This window comes from Heloderma suspectum, chromosome 13, assembly GCF_057233095.1.
Source record: "Heloderma suspectum isolate Gila_16-S chromosome 13, 16-S_ref, whole genome shotgun sequence".
In the NCBI taxonomy this organism is placed as follows: domain Eukaryota; kingdom Metazoa; phylum Chordata; class Lepidosauria; order Squamata; family Helodermatidae; genus Heloderma; species Heloderma suspectum.
In genome coordinates, this window is record NC_139470.1 from 12,661,576 (window position 1) to 12,679,258 (window position 17,683).

Genomic DNA, 17,683 nt, shown 5'->3' on the forward strand with positions numbered 1-17,683 from the left:
ATCCTGGTGCTGAAATCTGGAGGCACATGGAGAGAATTTTCCTACTGTTGTGTAATTTAATGGGGAACAGCAAGAAGCTAGACTGGCCACTGATGGCTCATCTTCTTGACTCCTGGATTTTTATTTTGTTTTATTTTTAAATGGATGAACTGTACAGTAATATTGCATTGTGTGATCATTCTGGGATGGTGCTGCCCCAATTTTATCCTGTTTGGAAATCTAGACTGTGGAACCTAGGTGGAAGAATTCCACACGTGTCATTTCTTTAAAATATAATGATGATAATGTTAATAATAACAATACTTATATCATCAACCAAAAAACAAATTCCCAACCATTTGTAACAATGTTTCCATTTAAATTAATGGGGCTATTTTTAAAAAGCCCATTGGGGAGAAAACAGGAGCCATTCACCAGGTGTTTTCAGGGGCTGTCACCTCTTTTGATCTCTCTGTTAAGTTCAATGGAGCTATTGCACTGTTTCATCATTTCAACATTACAGCTTTTCACTTTAAAAATAAATAAACCCATCTTTAACTTCCTGGTCTAAATGCAGACATCTTAAAAAACAGCGTGCAAGGGTGGCAGGGAGGTGTACGCACCTGCCTTATATGGAGTCAGACCTCTGGTCCGTTGAACCCAGGACTTTTGATTCTGACTGGCAGGGCTCTCTAAGGGCTCGTAAGAACATAAGAAGAGCCGTGCTGGATCAGACAAAGGGTCCAGCGTTCTGTTTACACAGTGGCCAACCAGCTGCTGGTGATAAACTCACACACAGCACATGAGTGCAACAGCACTCTCCCACCCATCTTCCCCAGCAACTGCTGTACATAGGCATACTACCTGATACTGGAGGTAGCACATAGCCATCAGGACTAGTAGCCGTTGATAGCCTTCTCCTCCAGGAATTTGCCCTTTTAAAGCCCTCCAAAGCAACTCAAGCATAGTCTTTGCCAGACCTGTTACATGAGTTCTTTTAAGACAGGGATGAGCAATGTCTGGGGGCCACCCCCCCCCCAGAACCCACTAGGGGCTACCCCCTGCTGCCACCATGCCACTGCATTTGCTGACATCATTTGATGGTGCAGAAGCAGGGAGAAAATGGCAACTTCACTTTAAAACAATGGGTGTGCTCCCTGGGTCCCTTGTTTTAAAAGGGAAATGCATAGTGTGCCCCCCACACACACTGCACCACTGAATTTTGGCAGCAAATATGTGGCTGTATGGCAGCAGGGACCACAACAGGAACTGAGGAGCCGCATGCTGCCCAACCCTGTTTTAAGAGGAGCTGCTAGGGGACTGAACTTGCAACCTTCAGCATGAAAAACACATGAGCTATGCCTCCTTTATCTGCTCACTTCCAAACATACACACTAGAGCTGTACACAAACGGCCTCTCAAAATTCCCCAGCCTATTTGTGGGCAGAGAAATTGAGGGGGACTATTTCACCAACTTTCTCCTAGGGGAGGAGAAATTCGCCAACAGTTTCTCACAGAGAGGGCTCACCATTGGCAGGGGTTGTAGCACAGGTTATCCCCCCCCCCCGATGCGTTTTTGGTTTACTGCCCTGCTTCTGTAGGTGGCAACAGCATCAATTGTGTTGAAGCTTCCACTTTTTTGAGGCAGAATGTTGAATGTCATTTGGTGGTATTTTTGAGCTTCCCTAATCACTGTGAGGTGGCAGAGGGTGCCGTGTGTCTTCTCTCTCACGCGCTCTCACTCGCACGCTGTCTCTCACACACTCACTCTCACACGCTCATTCTCACACGCTCACTCTCACACTCTCACTCTCACTCTCACACTCACACCTTTCCATTGCTCTGCAGCCTCCCAGGCCACCTGCACTTCCTGAACTGAAAAAGCCCCATGGGAGGAATCACCTCATGATGTCTTCCTCACGATGGCTTTAACAGAAGTGTGGGAAGCTGAGGAGGCTACAGGCTGCCACAGAGATTATTGTATGATGACAGACAGGACACTCATGCACAGTCCTCAGCCACCTCATAAGTAAGGTAAGCCCAAGAACCCCAAACCCAACCATGAGAATTTCTCCAAAATTTCTCCTTTGAATTTATTTTCAAAAGCAATTTCTTTTCTATCAAATTGAATGAGAATGGTTGAAAAAATGTGGGAGAAATTTTCAGTAAAGCACTAATACACACAGCCTCCTGAAAGCTGGACGGTTAGTTTGTGAGCCCCAGAAAATGAACAAGTCCTTAATGAAATATCTACTGGGTGGGGAGGAGGGAATATTTGAAATAAATGATACCATTTAAAAAGGATTAGTGCGGTCACCAGGCAATATTCTCACCAAGAGCAGGTTTATTAATGGCATGGGATCCACCAATTCAAGTTGATCAAAATTACTTCAACTAAGATTTATCAGACTAAACAAAGCCTAGCATAAGCCTTCTGGCATAATCTGCTTTCTTTTCACAGGGACAGAATGTTAATTTGTGAAGGAGTTTTAAAGTATTATTAGTGATGATTAACTCCTATCGCTGCTCTCTGTAACTCCCTTTGTTCTCCATTCTTTTAACCCTGAATTATTATTGTTCAAGATTCTCAGAAATGCACCCTCTGAATAAATAAAGAAATAGGAACTTTCCCTGCAGATGCCCCACTTATATGGACAGAGTTGGGGTACATTATATTGTGCAAGAGATGCTCCCAAGGGGATGCACCCATGGTTAAACATTTATGGGGAGGGGTGCTGTTTAATGATGGTTGGAGCAACATACAAGGAGTTGCTGTGTTGTTCTGAAGTGTGGGTGAATCCAGACCGTGATATGATGTGTCATCAGTCATACCATTTCAGTGCAACAAGCTGTTGTCCGTTCCAGTGGGGAATCCACACGGCGGGTGGGGGGAGGCGATCCGTTTCTCTTCCCCCCGCCCCGGAATCCTTCAGAGCTGCTCTGATCCATGAGGATTCTGTGGAGCTGCCCGGCTTGAGGGCCACTTACCTGGTCCTGGACCCTTCTGCCTCTGCGCCGATCGCTATGTTGCTTAAAAAAATGGTTATCGGCAGGATGTGCCCATAGAAATATGTGCAAAATAGAGCTGTGAATCTTGCATATAAGTTATACACAAGATTCACGGCTCTATTTTGCGTATAAGTCTATGGGAATATCTTGCCGATCGCCATGTTTTTTTTTTTTTTAAAAGGCGATCGGCATGGAGGCGAATGGCTCTGGTTAAGCAAGCAGCCGAGAGCCGTTCCATGTGGAATCCTCCTGGAGTGGAGGTAAGTGGGGCCGTCCTGCCATGGATTCTGAGGGCTGTATTCCAAAGAATCCAGTCTCATTTGAATCTGCGGCAGATTTCTCTAACATCCCTATTCACGTGTTCTACACCTGAATAGGGCACATGCCAATGGGAGGGAACACACCAGCCTTGCCCCTTTCCTTCATTGCTGTCTACTTGTGGAGGGTAACTGTCTGAAGAGGAGAGTCACTGCTATCTGTGGACACTTTCCACGTGAGCCAGAACACTGGAAAATCTGGCTTAAAGGTGGCTTTCCTTTTCAGACAGTCACCCTCCATGAATCATAGAATAGTAGAATAGTAGGGTTGGAAGGGGCCTACAAGGCCATCGAGTCCAAACCCCATGAGTAGAAGGTGATGGATGTGATGATGAAGGAGAGGGGTGAGGGTGAGGCTGGAGCACTCCCACACATCATGTTTCTGCCCTATTCAGAATGCCTGAATAGGGCATGTCACACTTATATGCCCTATTCAGGGGTTGCAGGGGGGGGGGCGGAGAATGGCAACTGCAAATGGAAAACAAAAAGAGTGGTGAGTTTGCGGAAGAGTTTCATGGAGGGTGTTTAATCTATTCTCTGAATTTCATGCCCATTGGGCAAATAAGTTGCCCCCCCCATTTGCTGCCTCCTAATGGCATTGTGAAATTGGGAGGAGCAGGGATTTCAGCTTGGCCTTAAACCTGATCAATGCACTGGCAAGTAGGGATGTATGAGGACTTTGTTTTTTACTCAAATTTGCCCCTTTTGCATGAATGTGAGCACAAATGCAAGCCCGCTTTTCGAGGAAAAGCTTGCATGCTCCCAAACTTGCCTTTGTGTTAAAAAAAAAAAAAAAAGTGCACTTAAAAAAATAGCGTTCTGTCCCCACCCCACAAAAAAGCACTTTCACAGTTTAGTCTATGGAGGGAAAGTGCACATTCGGGTGCACAGCTTTTTTTCTTATTTTTAAGCGTAGTTTCCCCATTTGAATGTCAAGAATAACAGATCAGAATTGAACATGGGAGCAAGGTGATCAAAGCTGCAAGGTGGAACTCAGAATTCAGAGAATCTTGACCATCTTGAACATCAGTGATTCTCCGATCTCTACTGGCAAGTCAAACATCTTTTCCAAGAGCTCCCCAAACCTGGAACTAGTCCTGTCCAGTTCAAATTCACATGCCATCGAGGCCCAAGTACCATCCCTTAACATATCCCTTTAACACAAAGCATGCACATTGTCTAAAGGTGCTGACCGCTCATGTATCCTGCTACCTCCAAGGAGACATTTAGCAGCAGCAGCAGCTCTGGAAAAATCAAGGCAAGCGATCTTGAATACGTGAAGTCTGGTCTGTGCCAGGGAGCTGGATTAAAGCTGACAGACACCGCATTTGGTTTCCTGTAGGGATGTTAGAGAATTCCACCATGGACTCCAATGAGGTCGGATTCTTTAGAACCCTTGGAGTCCATGGTGGAATGGGCCACCCACCTCCGCCACCCCGCGAAGTTTCCTCGGAACGGATCCTACCAGCCACCAGCTGGGTCCGGTCCGTCCACTGCCATCTGCTGCCGTCCTGTGGAAGCAAATGGCATCCATCGTAGCAGACGCCATTTGCGTCCCTGCTGTTTGCCATGATAAGCTATGTAAAGATTTACGTAGCCTATCACGGCAAACATGTCCACTGCTGTCTCCCCCTGCAGGCCCAGTATCCCCCTGACTCACCTAAAGGTCCCTAGACATAGGCAGCTCCTCCATGAGTCCTGGCCTGTGGTGAGCAACTAATCCTCCGAAGAAGGGTCCTCCAGAAACGGCATGAGATTAGTTAGATGTGTTTCCCACCTTCATCCCAAGGAGGTCATCGTAGCATACAAGGAGTTGTCTCACTCTATCCTCACAACATCCCTGTGAGGTAGGTCCATCAGAGGTAGCAACTTGCCCAGGGCAACCTCTGGTGAGTTATATAGATGAGTGGGAAACAGGATCCAGGTTTTCCCACTCTAAATCCCACACTCTGTTGGCTACACTGCGGTCTTACAGCCTGCTCCTAAACAGGTTACATGGAACTAAATGTCTTCGTCAGCGCCATTTACTTCCTAGTAATTTTCTTGGTATTGCTGCTGTAAACAAAATAAAAGCGATACAGGCAATCTGGCTCAATCATGACTTAACATGCCCGGGGGAAGAGAGAGACCGATGTGAGTGAGCCACTTATTTCATCGGGACATCCCTGATCTACAGTCTACAAAGCCAGTAACGTGCCACTCACCCTCATACCAAGTTCAATGTTTTCTCCCCCATAAACCTCCATTCCTGGGTCAAGCAGGCCGATCTCACCGAAGTACTCTCTGTCCACCACAAACGAACAGCCAATCATGGCTGGTGTCCTGTTGATGGGGGGAAAAAAGAGGGAAGGACAAGGGATTCAAACAATATACCTTTGGAATAAAGAAGGGGCATTGTCACCTTGCTTCATTCACTCACTCACATAGATTGTACTGAACCCTGTCCTCCAGTTTCCCGGAAGTTTTAATCCCCCCCATGAATGTTTTCTCGGGGTGCTTTAGAATTTCTTTTGGTGGTGTTTTTTCAGCTCATCTTATCACTGCAAAGTGGCGAAGGGGGCTCTGTGTGTTTTTCACCCCTTTCTGTTCCTCATCTCTCTATCACCTTACAGCCTCCCCAGCTGCCCACACTTCTGGATGTGAAGAAGCCCCAGGGGAGGACTCACCTCATGATATCCTCCCTTGGACTTTAATTGAAGTGCAGGAAGTCAGGGAGGCAGCAGACTGCCGGAGGGAAGACATGACATCCTCTTTCTCCCTCCCCCCCGCCATACACACACTAAAGTAAGTGCAAGGATACCATCCACAAAAATTTCGCATATGTTTTCTTTCTCTTTGCATGTGTAAGCAGTTCCTTTTCCATCAGATTGAATGAAAATGGTAAAGGTTTTAAAAAGTGCCCATTCAGGTGTGCGCTTGGGGGAAAAAATGCACCTTTTTCCTGTTTGGGTGGGGGGAACGATCATGTTTGGGAGCAAGATCAAGGTGAAATGAGATCCTCAACAAGCTCAACATCACCCATTCGCCCATCCCCAATGGGGTTGATGGTAGATCTTGCATCTTGGAGGATATGCACAGCAGATGATGTTTTCAGCACAGCGCTGCAATGCTGTGCATCTCCTCCAAGATGCATGCAAGATCTACCATCAACCCCATTGGGGATGGGCGAATGGGTGATGTTTGAGCTTGTCGAGGATCTCATTTCACCCTGATCTTGCTCCCAAACATAAACTTTCCCCCCACCCAAACAGGAAAAAGGTGCATTTTTTCCCAAGCGCACACCTGAATGGGCACTTCCCTCCCATTGATTAAAGCATGAACGTGCATCCGCTGGGGAAAAGGCATATTTTAAAGCCTGCATCTTTTTTTCAAAAAGGATGCACTTTGCAAATGCAATAGCAAGCTTGAGAACATACAGGGCTTGTTTGTTTTCCCCCGGAAAAAGTGATCACATTTGAGGTTGTGCTTGGGACTGCGAGTGAGGCATTTGGGGGCTGTTTTTCGAAAAGCAATGAAATTCTGATGTATCCCTATGCTAGATTAGATCAAAGGCTTATGTAGTCTAGTATTCTGATCCCACAGCAGCCAAGCAGACACCCATGGGAAAACCACAAGCAGAACATGAGCAGAATAATACAGACACACACACTTTGCTCACGGTCCCCAGAAACTGATGCTGTCCCCATTTGTGCGACTGAACACAGCAGTCACGAAGGAGAATTGCAAAAATGTAACACAGCCCTTAGAAACTTCCAATCATGGTCTAAAAACAATAAGCATGTTAGAATACCATTACCGTTTTATTCCTCCAATGATTCAATTTATTCTTTTATTAGACACTGGCTGTAAAACTTGCCCTAATGAAACTTTAATACTCCCTTTCAAAAAGAAGAAGAAAAAAGGAAAGAAAGAAACATCAGCTTTCTTACCAGGGAAGCAGTATTTCACCAACATGCAACAAACATTCCAATCAATTTGCCTTGTGTTTAATTAAAAAAAGAAAAAGAAAAAGAAAAAAGGGGGAGCTGATAAATTGAATCACAGAGTCTCCTGCCAAGTCTGTTGTGGCTTGTAATGACTTTTTAAAAATATTATTGAGCAAAATTCTAAAATAAACTCCAGCGCATTCAAAAGGAAGCTGTAATCTGATTTGCTGGATCATCTTGTATCTGAATCTGACTTTCTGTGTTGCTTGGTCTGTGTTTGGAAACTGAGGAAGGGTGGGGGGAATAACACTAGGCCTCCAATCCTAAAATGTTCTTGAAACTAACAGAACATCACACTTGTAGTTAACTTGTCCCACTGACTTCAGTGGGATTTAATCACAACTTTTCCTGGATTGAGGCCTGTCACTATAATTTGAGATTATTATTTAATGACAACGACAATTCCCACCTTAGGGATGGACAAATCTGTTTCAGTTTTCTGTAGTGTTCACATTTTTTTCAAGCACGTGTTCATTCCACCCCAATTTGAGTCCTTTAAAGTCTGCACAAAACTTGATGTGCTTTTTTTTTTTTGCACAAGATTTCCTCTAAACTGTGCATTTTTAGCAAGCACCTTCCCATAACGGATGCCTTTTTATATGCAGTTGTCTTTAATGCACATGTTTTTGTAGACAAGTCTCCCTAATGTGTGCGTTTTTGTATCCATTTTATGACTGAAGAACTGCATCGCCCAGTTCAGAAAAGTGTGAACACTGAAGGATAATTGAGTCCCACTTTGCGTATTAGTCTTGGAAGTGTGAACTAGGTCAGTTCATATTAAAATATGAACAAAGCAAGTTTTGTCCCTATCTGTACTACTTCTGCTAAATAACAACAACAACAGCAGCAAATTTGTACCAAACCATCTCTTGGAGCAAAACTAGGATCTGGATACAAGATGTCCCTTCCATGAGAGGAAGGGACCTTCTGTGACAGAAGGACTCTGCTTGCAGAAAGTCCCCCCATCAGATTTTTGGGGAACCCCTTCCCCCCATCCCCACCAATATTATATTTATATCCTGCCTTTTTTTCCTCCAAGGAGCCCAAGGCAGCTCACATGATCCTCCTCTTCTCCCTTTTATCCTCACAACAACCCTGTGGGGTAGGTTAGGCTGAAAGTCAGGGCTTGGCCCAAAGACACCCAGTGAACTTCATGGCCAAGTGGGGACCACGCAGTTCTCCCGAGCCCCAGTCCAACACTTTAACTGGCACATGGCAGCAGTGAGGAAGCTGCCATGTTGACATTCCAACAATGCCCCAGAGCAACAGTAAACCCAAGCACTGTAGGAACATTGAAATGGTGAACAGCCTTCAGGCACCCACTACACTTCATGGCAGCATGCACCACCCATGAAAAAGTTGCCAGCAATAAGCCCATTGGGGGCATCACAACAAGTAGATCCCAGTGAATGGTCCTTTGCCAGCCCGCCACACCAAAGTTGTGCAAATTTGCACTTGCAAAAATGCACAACCCCCCATGTGCAAATCCCCTGCAAATGCACATTTTCATGCTTTATCCCTTGGAGGAAATGTTTTTCTATGACTAAATTTGCGTAAAATTTTGGAAAGTTAAAACACAAACATCTGGTCTGCAAGTCCGCGGAATCCGTGCAACTTGGGAAAAGCTGGTCTGCTGTGGAATCTGTGGTCAGATTCACAGAAATGTGAACTCATTTGATTCTGTTGTGGATTTCTCCGACAACCCTAACTGCACATAATATAAACACCATTGACATACAAACATATAAACAGATCACAGAGAGGGCCTTCTCTGTGGTGGCCCCCACTCTGTGGAACTCCCTCCCTAGGGAACTCCGCCATGCACCCTCTTTAATGAGCTTCCGCCATGCATTAAAAATGTGGTTGTTCCTAGGCATTTTGGGGTGGGTTAGGGTATTTTTTAGAACTATGTTTTTAATGGAGAATTTTATTGTTTTAAACTGTTTCTATTATTGTACATCGCCCAGAGTGGCTGGGTGACTAGCCAGATGGGCGATTAATAAAATGAATAAGTAAATAAATCACGCACACACAAACCTGAACAATTTTAACTATCAACAGTAACAAATCCCAGGACCCAATTAAAACCCTTATCATACGCTGCCACATGCCTGTGTCCCTGCATCCCTGCTTTTTCGTGATAGGCTACGCAGATATTTGCGTAGCCTATCGCGTTAATTAAAAGCACGGACACAAATGGTGCCCAGGATGCCATTTGTGGTGGTAAAGGCCATAGTTTAAGGTAAATACAGCCATTTACGGCTGCATTTACCTTAAACTAAGGCCTTTACGGCCGCAAATGTTGTCCCAGATGCCATTTGCAGCCACAGTCAATCTGGCCCACCAGCGATATGGCAATGGTGGCTGTATCGCTGGCACTTCGGAGCCGGCCGGCAGCTCTGCGGACTCGCTGTGGAGTGGAGCTGGCCGATGAGGATTCCGGGGGGTAGGGATGGATCACCTCCCCCCCCCCCGTGGATGCCAGGTAAGGGGGTTTCGCACATCCCTAAATGAGGAACAACTGTGTTTCAAAGTTGGTGTTCAGCACCCCACAGACTCTGCCTTCCAAACACACCTAAGTTTGGTTTAAACAAAGCCTTTCTGCTGAGCTCTCTTAGGCAGTGGCCTCTCTCTCCTCAGGTCAGAAGCAGTGGGTGTTGCCCTCAACCACTGCCTGGTTCCTCCCAGGAAGTATATCCCACTCAGGCCGAATCCCATCCTTCTTTCAAACAACAGATAGTAACAACAGTGGTGAGAAGGAAGACTCGCTGAGGGGGCCCATGGAAGGTGTCTTGCCCAAGGGCCCTCAAAAACCTGGAGCTGGTACTGCCAGGAGATGAAGGTAAACATGGTGGAATTAGCCATAGGAAGTGGGAAAATACTGCCCTGCTCATTCATAATCAAATCTGCAGGATATGTTTCATGTTCATCACTGTTTCCTATCAAGCTAGCTGGAGGGAGAGGCACAGAAAGACAGGGAGGGAGGGAGGGGGAGATGGAACCAATGGATGTTGGCCAAACTGCTTTAAGATAATCCAATAGCCTGGCCTATAAACCCTGAGAATTATTAAAAGCAGCAGCAGTCTGACACTGGAACAATGAAAAGGCCTTTGGTGTTGGCAGGGCTGGCGCTTTCTGAAGAGCTACACGTTGAATCGATATCATTGTACCGGAGGGAGCAGACACTGTGCAGTCAATTTGTGTAAATTACTTAAGATGTTCCTTGGTGAGCACAACTTGAAGTCTTCGCAGGGGCAGTGGTGGTGATGGAAGGGGCAGGGGGGACATGGAATTCACTGTCAATGTTGGCAAGGGCAACAGAGATGAACTGGGGTTCACCTCGTTTTGTAAAACCCATTCCGTCTGCTTTTTGCAGATTGTCAGGCGCTTTTTGTTCGGTCATCCTCCAATCCTGAGAAGCGGAGGAGTTTTTTGTTTCTGAATTTGCTCAAATGTACATTTGTGCAATTTTACATGCCCCGAAATGCGCACATCCCCCCCCCCCCCGCAAATGTGAATTCTGACCCTTCAGGCTATGGGGGAAATGCGCATCGTGGGCTAGGTTTGGGGGGGGGGGTTGCGCACAATTGGGGAAAGTTTGAAAACCGGCCTGCAAGTCAGTGGAATCCCAAAATGCACACTTGTGCAAATGCACATTTTCCAAAATGCGCACTTGGGCGAAGTGCACACCAAAACAAGTTCAAGAAATTGCAAAAATGTAATGAGACGTATGCTCCGGCTCATGTTCAGGGTTGCAAAAGGGATGTTTTCACATGATTTGTGAACAGGAATGAAATTCTTATACATCCCTAACCCAATTGCCTAGTATGAAGAGAAGTCACTCCTGCCTTCCAGCAAATGAGTGCCAAGGAACTGGGGTAACTGGCAAGCCACAGGCCATCCTTTTTAAATGTTACCATTGCAATTTGGAGTGGAAGATAATCATAATGGGAAAAGGGAGAGTGGGTCTTGTTAACCCTTTACCCTCCCATGTTTTTCTTGCTAAAATTGCTTCGTCTAAGCTGCTCTCTCCCCTATCTATACTCTGAAATCTCTCCCACCTTCCAACTGTATTGGGTAACTTGCCCCAAAGTGGTTAAAAATTTATTTATTTATTTAATTTCTATACCGCCCAATAGCCGAAGCTCTCTGGGCGGAATAAATAAAATGAAAAATAAAAATAAAAAAATAAAATAAAAAATAAAAAAATAAATAAAATAAAATAAAAATCCACTTCCCCACTCCCCACGTGTCAGTCTTGTGCAAGCTGCAATCAAGAGCACAACTCCAATGTAGAGGGGTCTGTGGGAAACAGGCAGCAGAGAAAGCCAACATGCTATTGAGCATCATATGTAGTTTTGCCCCGAGATGGAGCACTTAACTGCAACAGCCATGAGAAACAGATTCTTCTCAGTGCTTTATGGAAACAAAAGCGAGGCTCCTAACAAGCTCTTTAACAATATGCAAATAGGAGCCTGAATGGAGCCTAATTTGTAGAATAAAGTATGAAATATCATGTTTTAGGATAAAAGTGAATCTCTAATGACTGGAGCTTAAGATGTGTCCATCCTTACAGAAATTATTCCCATTTTCTGCTTAGGGAAGTATCTGACTTCCTTATGGTTCATTTCCATGACTTGGAACTACAGCAAACAGATTTGTCCTGTACCACTCCCTCCCCTCCCCGCCCCCCCCACCCCCCCCTAAAACAAAACTTTGCAGAATTGCAAACATCGCAAACGTTCAGAACCAGAAACTTTTACCCTTTCACTTTTGAAATGTGATTCTGACAGGTAGTTTCATAGACTCACATGAGCTGGAAGGGGTCTTGGAGATCATCTAGTCCAACCCCCTGCTCAATGCAGGCTCTGCACTGCAGAGTGCAGCTACAACATCCCTGACACATGGCCATCCAGCCTCTGTTAAAATTCCTCCAGTGATGAAAAACACATCATCTCCCTAGACAATCTATTCCACTGCTGAACAGCTCTCCGTTTTAGGAAGTTCTCCTAATGTCAGGAGAATGCCTGTGTGTGGGGGAGCAGTGTTGTATCCAGCTCCAGAGAAGAGGCAGAGCTAGTGCTGTACCAAAACCTGATCTCAATTTTCTCGGAAGATTTCTTCCCTCCTTTCCCCCTTCCTTTTTTCTACCCCATTCTCTCAGTGCATTTTATTGCATCTTTTGAATGTATTTTTGTGGGGGGGTTGAGCTTAATCACTATGAGGTCGCCAAGAGTGCTGTGTGGGCGTTTTCATTCTATTACGCGTTTCTCCATTGCTCTGCAGCCTCCCAGGCTGCCTGCGCTTCCTAATCTGGAAAACAAAAAACCCTATGGGAGGAATTTCCTCATGATGTCTTCTCCTGGGCTTTAATTGAAATGCGGGAAGCCAAGGAGGCTACAAGTTGCCAGAGAAAGGATCATACAGTGAAAGACAGGACACTTACACACAGACACTTTGGGGACCTCAAAATTCAGGTAAGCACAAGAAGCCCGACCCCAACTCATGTGCATTTCTCCAAAATTTTCTTCTTGTTTGAATTTCTTTTTGAAAGCAATTACTTATCGATGAAATTGATTGAGAATGATCCAAAAAAACTGTGGGAGAAATTTGTGTCACAGCACTAATATGAAGACGGACCCTCAGAGCCCTCCTCCTCAGAGAGCCAGATCTGTGGTGGTGACAACGACAATGAGGGAAGCAGCTAAGGAGGATGCTTCAAGGATGTTTTCTGGCGGGCTGGGGGAGGTCTAGGTAGGATGACTGAACATTTAGAGGGGGATATGTGTAGGGATGTGCGAACACATGCCAGCTCCAGTTCTCCGGGCGTCTGAAGCACCTCCCCCACCTGCCACCCCCTGGACCCATGCTTGGATCCTCCACAAGCTCAGCACGTTGCCTGGACTCACCGCGATGCCGTCTGGTGAACGTCCACCATTTTCCTGCCTTCGTTTTCTGTGTAAAAAATTGAGTTTAAAAAATGTGTATATTTAAATATGCACAGTTTGGGACTGGGAAAGCTTAATATGAGCAATATTAGAGGCATTATGCCTCTAATATTGTGCATATTGAGCTTTCCTGGCCCCAACCTGCACACCAGTAAATACGTACATTTATAAACTCCATTTTTTACGCAGAAAACAAAGGCAAGAAAATAGCGGGTGCTCACCCGATGGGATTGCAGTGAGTCCAGGAGGGTGTGAGGGAGGACAGTGGTCAGGGAGTTGCAGGAGGGGGGCGATGGACTCCCAGACCCAGTTGGGCATCTGTGACTTCCCTAGATATTTTATCATCATCATCATAATCATCCCACCTTTTTCCAATACTGGGACTCAAAGTGGCTGTAGAACATTAAAAACGTATACAGTTAAAATCTATAAATAGAAATAAACAACAGTTAAAATAATTAAATCAATAAGATTAAAAATATATAAAACATCAAAATTTTAGAAGACAAGAAATAGAAACTATAGTATTCATCTATCATATTCTCATAGTCCAGACTAGCTATTCCCAAAGGCCTGCTGGAACAAAAAAGTTTTTACCTGCTTGCGAAAGCATACCAAGGAGGGTGCCATTCTCACTTCCCTGGGAAGGGAGTTCCAGAGCCTTGGGGCAGCCACCGAGAAGGCCCTCTCCCGCATCCCCACCAGATGAGCCTGTGATGGTGGCAGGAGTGCGAGAAGGGCCTCCCCTGAAGATCTCAGGGCATGAGTAGGCTCATAGGGGAGAATATGGTCTTTCAGATAACCTGGACCTGAGCTGTTTAGGGCTTTATAGGACAAGACCAGCACTTTGAATTGTGCCTGGAAACAGACTGGGAGCTGGTGAAGCTGTTTTAAGAGGGGAATTGTATGGTTCCTGTAGCCCACCCCAGTCAACAGTCTGGCAACAGCTGTTTGAACCAGCTGAAGTTTCCGTGCACTCTTCAGAGGCAGCTCCACGTACAGCACATTATAGTAATCCAAATGAAATGTAACTAAGGCATGTGTTAGTTTGTGTGTGCTTCAAAGTTTGCAGTCAATTCCAAACCTAATAGTAAATTCATAATACATCAATCCAGGCTTGCCACAGAGATGAGCATTACGAACAGACAAGTTTCAGCATACAAACTGGCTAATGATGACATTTGGCAGCACCGCTAATCCTTGGTCCTTCTTAGTTCTTGAGCATGAAGCAACCAGCTCCACCTGCTTTTGACAGACAGGGCATAGGAATAGACGGATCATACATATGATCCATTCTGACAGATCTCGTCTCCCTTAATGCGCAAATCTAATCTGACAACCCGAGGGTAGGAAAACATTGGCCTGCCATCTGCCTCTTTGGCTACTCTAACACAGGTAAGGCCTTATTTCCCAGATGTCTTTACAGATAAGGGGAGAGAGAGATTCGTATTAGAATCAAAGCGACGCAAATCCACACTGGAGCTATTCAAGTCAAGAGGATGACAGGAGCACCAACGACGACATGACAAAAACCTAATGAACATCAAAAGCCCACTGTTCTCAGGCCACTGAAGCAAGAAGCTTGTGGAAGTGGGGGTGGGAGAGAGAGAGAGACTGCATTTCACAGCCAACTCATTTTTATAAATTAGCGCATCAAAACACACTTTGTGGAGGAATGGCAGAGTGCTTGCACATGTCTCCTTGATGGGGCTTCACCTGCCTCTTTCTACAGTATATTAAGCAATCAGCAAGAAACGTATGTGTTGCTTTAACGGGCCCCTGCTGGCATGAGGAGATAAAATTCAAGGTAGGGATGAGCCTCACTGGAGACAGGTGACTAATGGGTCCAGGAACTGCTGATAATGAAATGCAACAGAGCATTCCATCAACAGGCAAAGCAGGGGAGTAGGAAAGGAGTCGTCCTACCAGGCAATGTTCTTTTTCTTTGAGCATTTGTCGATGATGGGTTGGATCCAGATTTAGGAATGCTTAGATCCATTGAAGTCCATGGGACTTAAGTTAGTCATGATTCATCTACATCCCATGGACTAAGTCTGGATCCAACCCAACGGGTGCAAATTCTGCTCATGTGTGGAAGGCAGGGAACAAAGGCTGCTCCACACCAACCTCAGCACTTCCTATCCTCCCCTTGGGGCATGAAGGAAATCAAGACCCCAGACTTGTGCCTCATGTTACGTGTCAGAGGCAAAAGTGAGTGCTGTGTGCATTGGGGTTGTGTTGCTTGCCACTTCAAGAGTAGTTTGGTGCCTGCAAGCCTGAGAGAGGGAGGATGTTGGAACTAGAGCTGTGGGCAAATGGCCTCTCAAAATTTTCCAGCCTATTTGTGGGCAGAGAAACTGGGGAAACTATTTCACTGAGTTTCTCCTAGGGCAGGAGAAATTCTCCAACCATTTCTCACAGACAGGGCTTACCATTTGCAGGGTTTGTAGCACATCTCCCTTCTTTTTAAATGGTTTTTGGTTGACTGCACTGTTTCTGTGGGTGGCAACACCATCAGCTGTGCTGAAGCTTCCACTTTTCTGAGGCAGAATTTTGAATTTCTTTTGGCTTTTGAGCTTACTTAATCACTGTGAGGTGGCCGAGGGTGCTGTGTGTGGTCTCTCTCTCTCTCTCTCTGTTGCACATCGTTCCATGGCTCCCAGGCGGGCACCTGCCATTCTGGAACTGAAAAAGCTACATGGGAGGAATCACCTCATGATGTCTTCCTTGTGATAGCTTTAATTGAAGTGTGGGAAGCTGAGGAGGCTACAGGTTGCCACAGAGATTACTGTACAAACACGGACAGGAGACTCATGCACACTCCTCAGCCACCTCATAGCTAAGGTAAGCCCCAAACCCAACCCATGAGAATTTCTCCAAAATTTCTTCTCCTTTGAATTTCTTTTCAAAAGCAATTTCTTTTCTACCACGCACAACACTAGTTCGAACAGCTCCTCCTCTCACTTGCTTCTCAGTAACAGAGGCTGCCATCACTGAATGGCAAGTGAGGGAACAAGACCACTAGCATGCCATACCCTATGCATTCTGCCGTCCTCATAGTGCCATGAGTCTGATTTTTGCAAGCATTTGACACTTGAGGATGAGAAACAAAAAGGGGTGATTGGTGAATGGTGGCATTTCCGCCTCCACCTTGTATTTTTGCCACCCACAAAATAGGGATGGTGTAGGTGCCCAATTCAGTCTGGGAATCCAGTAGACCCACTCCTGCCTGCACCCCCAAGCCCTGCTCACTGAGCCCCTGCCCCTGCTCACCCCCTGCCCGCGCTCGGCAAATGGCCTGCACTCACCCCAGCAGCCTCATCCAGCTTCACGGTCGCCATTCTTTGAGAAATAAAATAGCAATCGCAAAAATGCGCATATGTGTGCACATGCAAAAATGCACATTTTTGCAAATGCACATATTTGTGTATGCACAAAATGCACGTTTTCACACCCACACTAATGTGTGCCTTTGCAAAAATGCACGTTTCGCACATGAGAACATGTGCATTTTCTCACATACAAAAACATGTGCATTTTTGCGATCACCTTAAAAAAGAAAGGCGACTGCAGAGCTCGACAAGGCCACTGGGGTGAGTGCAGGCTGCTCGCTGAGTGTGGGAGGGGCTTGAGCGCGGTCCGGAGCGCGGCCAGAGAGCGGGGGCGGGGGCTTGGCGGGCATTTGGAGAACCCGGATGGGGGTGAGTTTGCATATCCCTACCACAGAAGCAGCAGTGGGGCACCACTTGGAAATGCACAATGATTCTTGGAAGGATGCTACATTGTTCCAAGAGGTATTGTAGGAGGAAAATAGGGAGGGAATTACCACTTACTGTGGTGGCAAAAACATGTTTAAAGGGAGGGAGGAATCCCCACCCCACATACTGAACTGCAAGTTTACCTCCAGAACTTTCACAACCTTTAATATCCTACCCCCCAAAAAAAGAACACCCCCCTGCAATTCACCTGTTGTGAATAAGTTGGGAGGGATGCATTTTGTCTCAGCCCTATTTTGCAAACAGTATGATGTACTGCTCCTTCAAAAACACGTTATTTGTTGTTGTTGTTATTATTATTTTACTATTAACTCTGTCACCAACTACTACGACACCAGTGTGAATGATAATATACTGACTAATAGCAAGACCACAGGTCTCTGCCCTGAGGAGCTTACAATACAAAATTCTAAGCAGAAAAGGAAACAAATGGAGGGGAGGATAGTGGAGCTGCAGGTATAAAGAAGACTCTGTGTTCGGGAGCAACGGTCATCTCAACTGCAAGGAGGCATGGAAATCAGGAAAAAGAGAGGAAGAAAAATATACAGATCTCTGAAGCCGAAGCTTAAGTAGGTGCATTTTCCCCCCACCCTCCCCCCATCATGGGAAATTGGGAATCAATAGCAAAACAGGGAGTGAATGTTCACAGTGACAATGAAATCACAGCT

General features: G+C 45.7%; 1 protein-coding gene across 1 annotated transcript in view; it reads right to left on the bottom strand.

Annotated features, from left to right (window-relative positions):
- GALNT9 (polypeptide N-acetylgalactosaminyltransferase 9) overlaps positions 1-17,683 on the bottom strand; it is a 271,130-nt gene that overhangs the window by 110,414 nt on the left and 143,033 nt on the right. Inside the window, exon 6 of the mRNA XM_084820326.1 lies at positions 5,510-5,627. Coding sequence (XP_084676452.1) covers positions 5,510-5,627 — 118 coding nt within the window. The remainder of the gene's footprint in view (positions 1-5,509; positions 5,628-17,683) is intronic.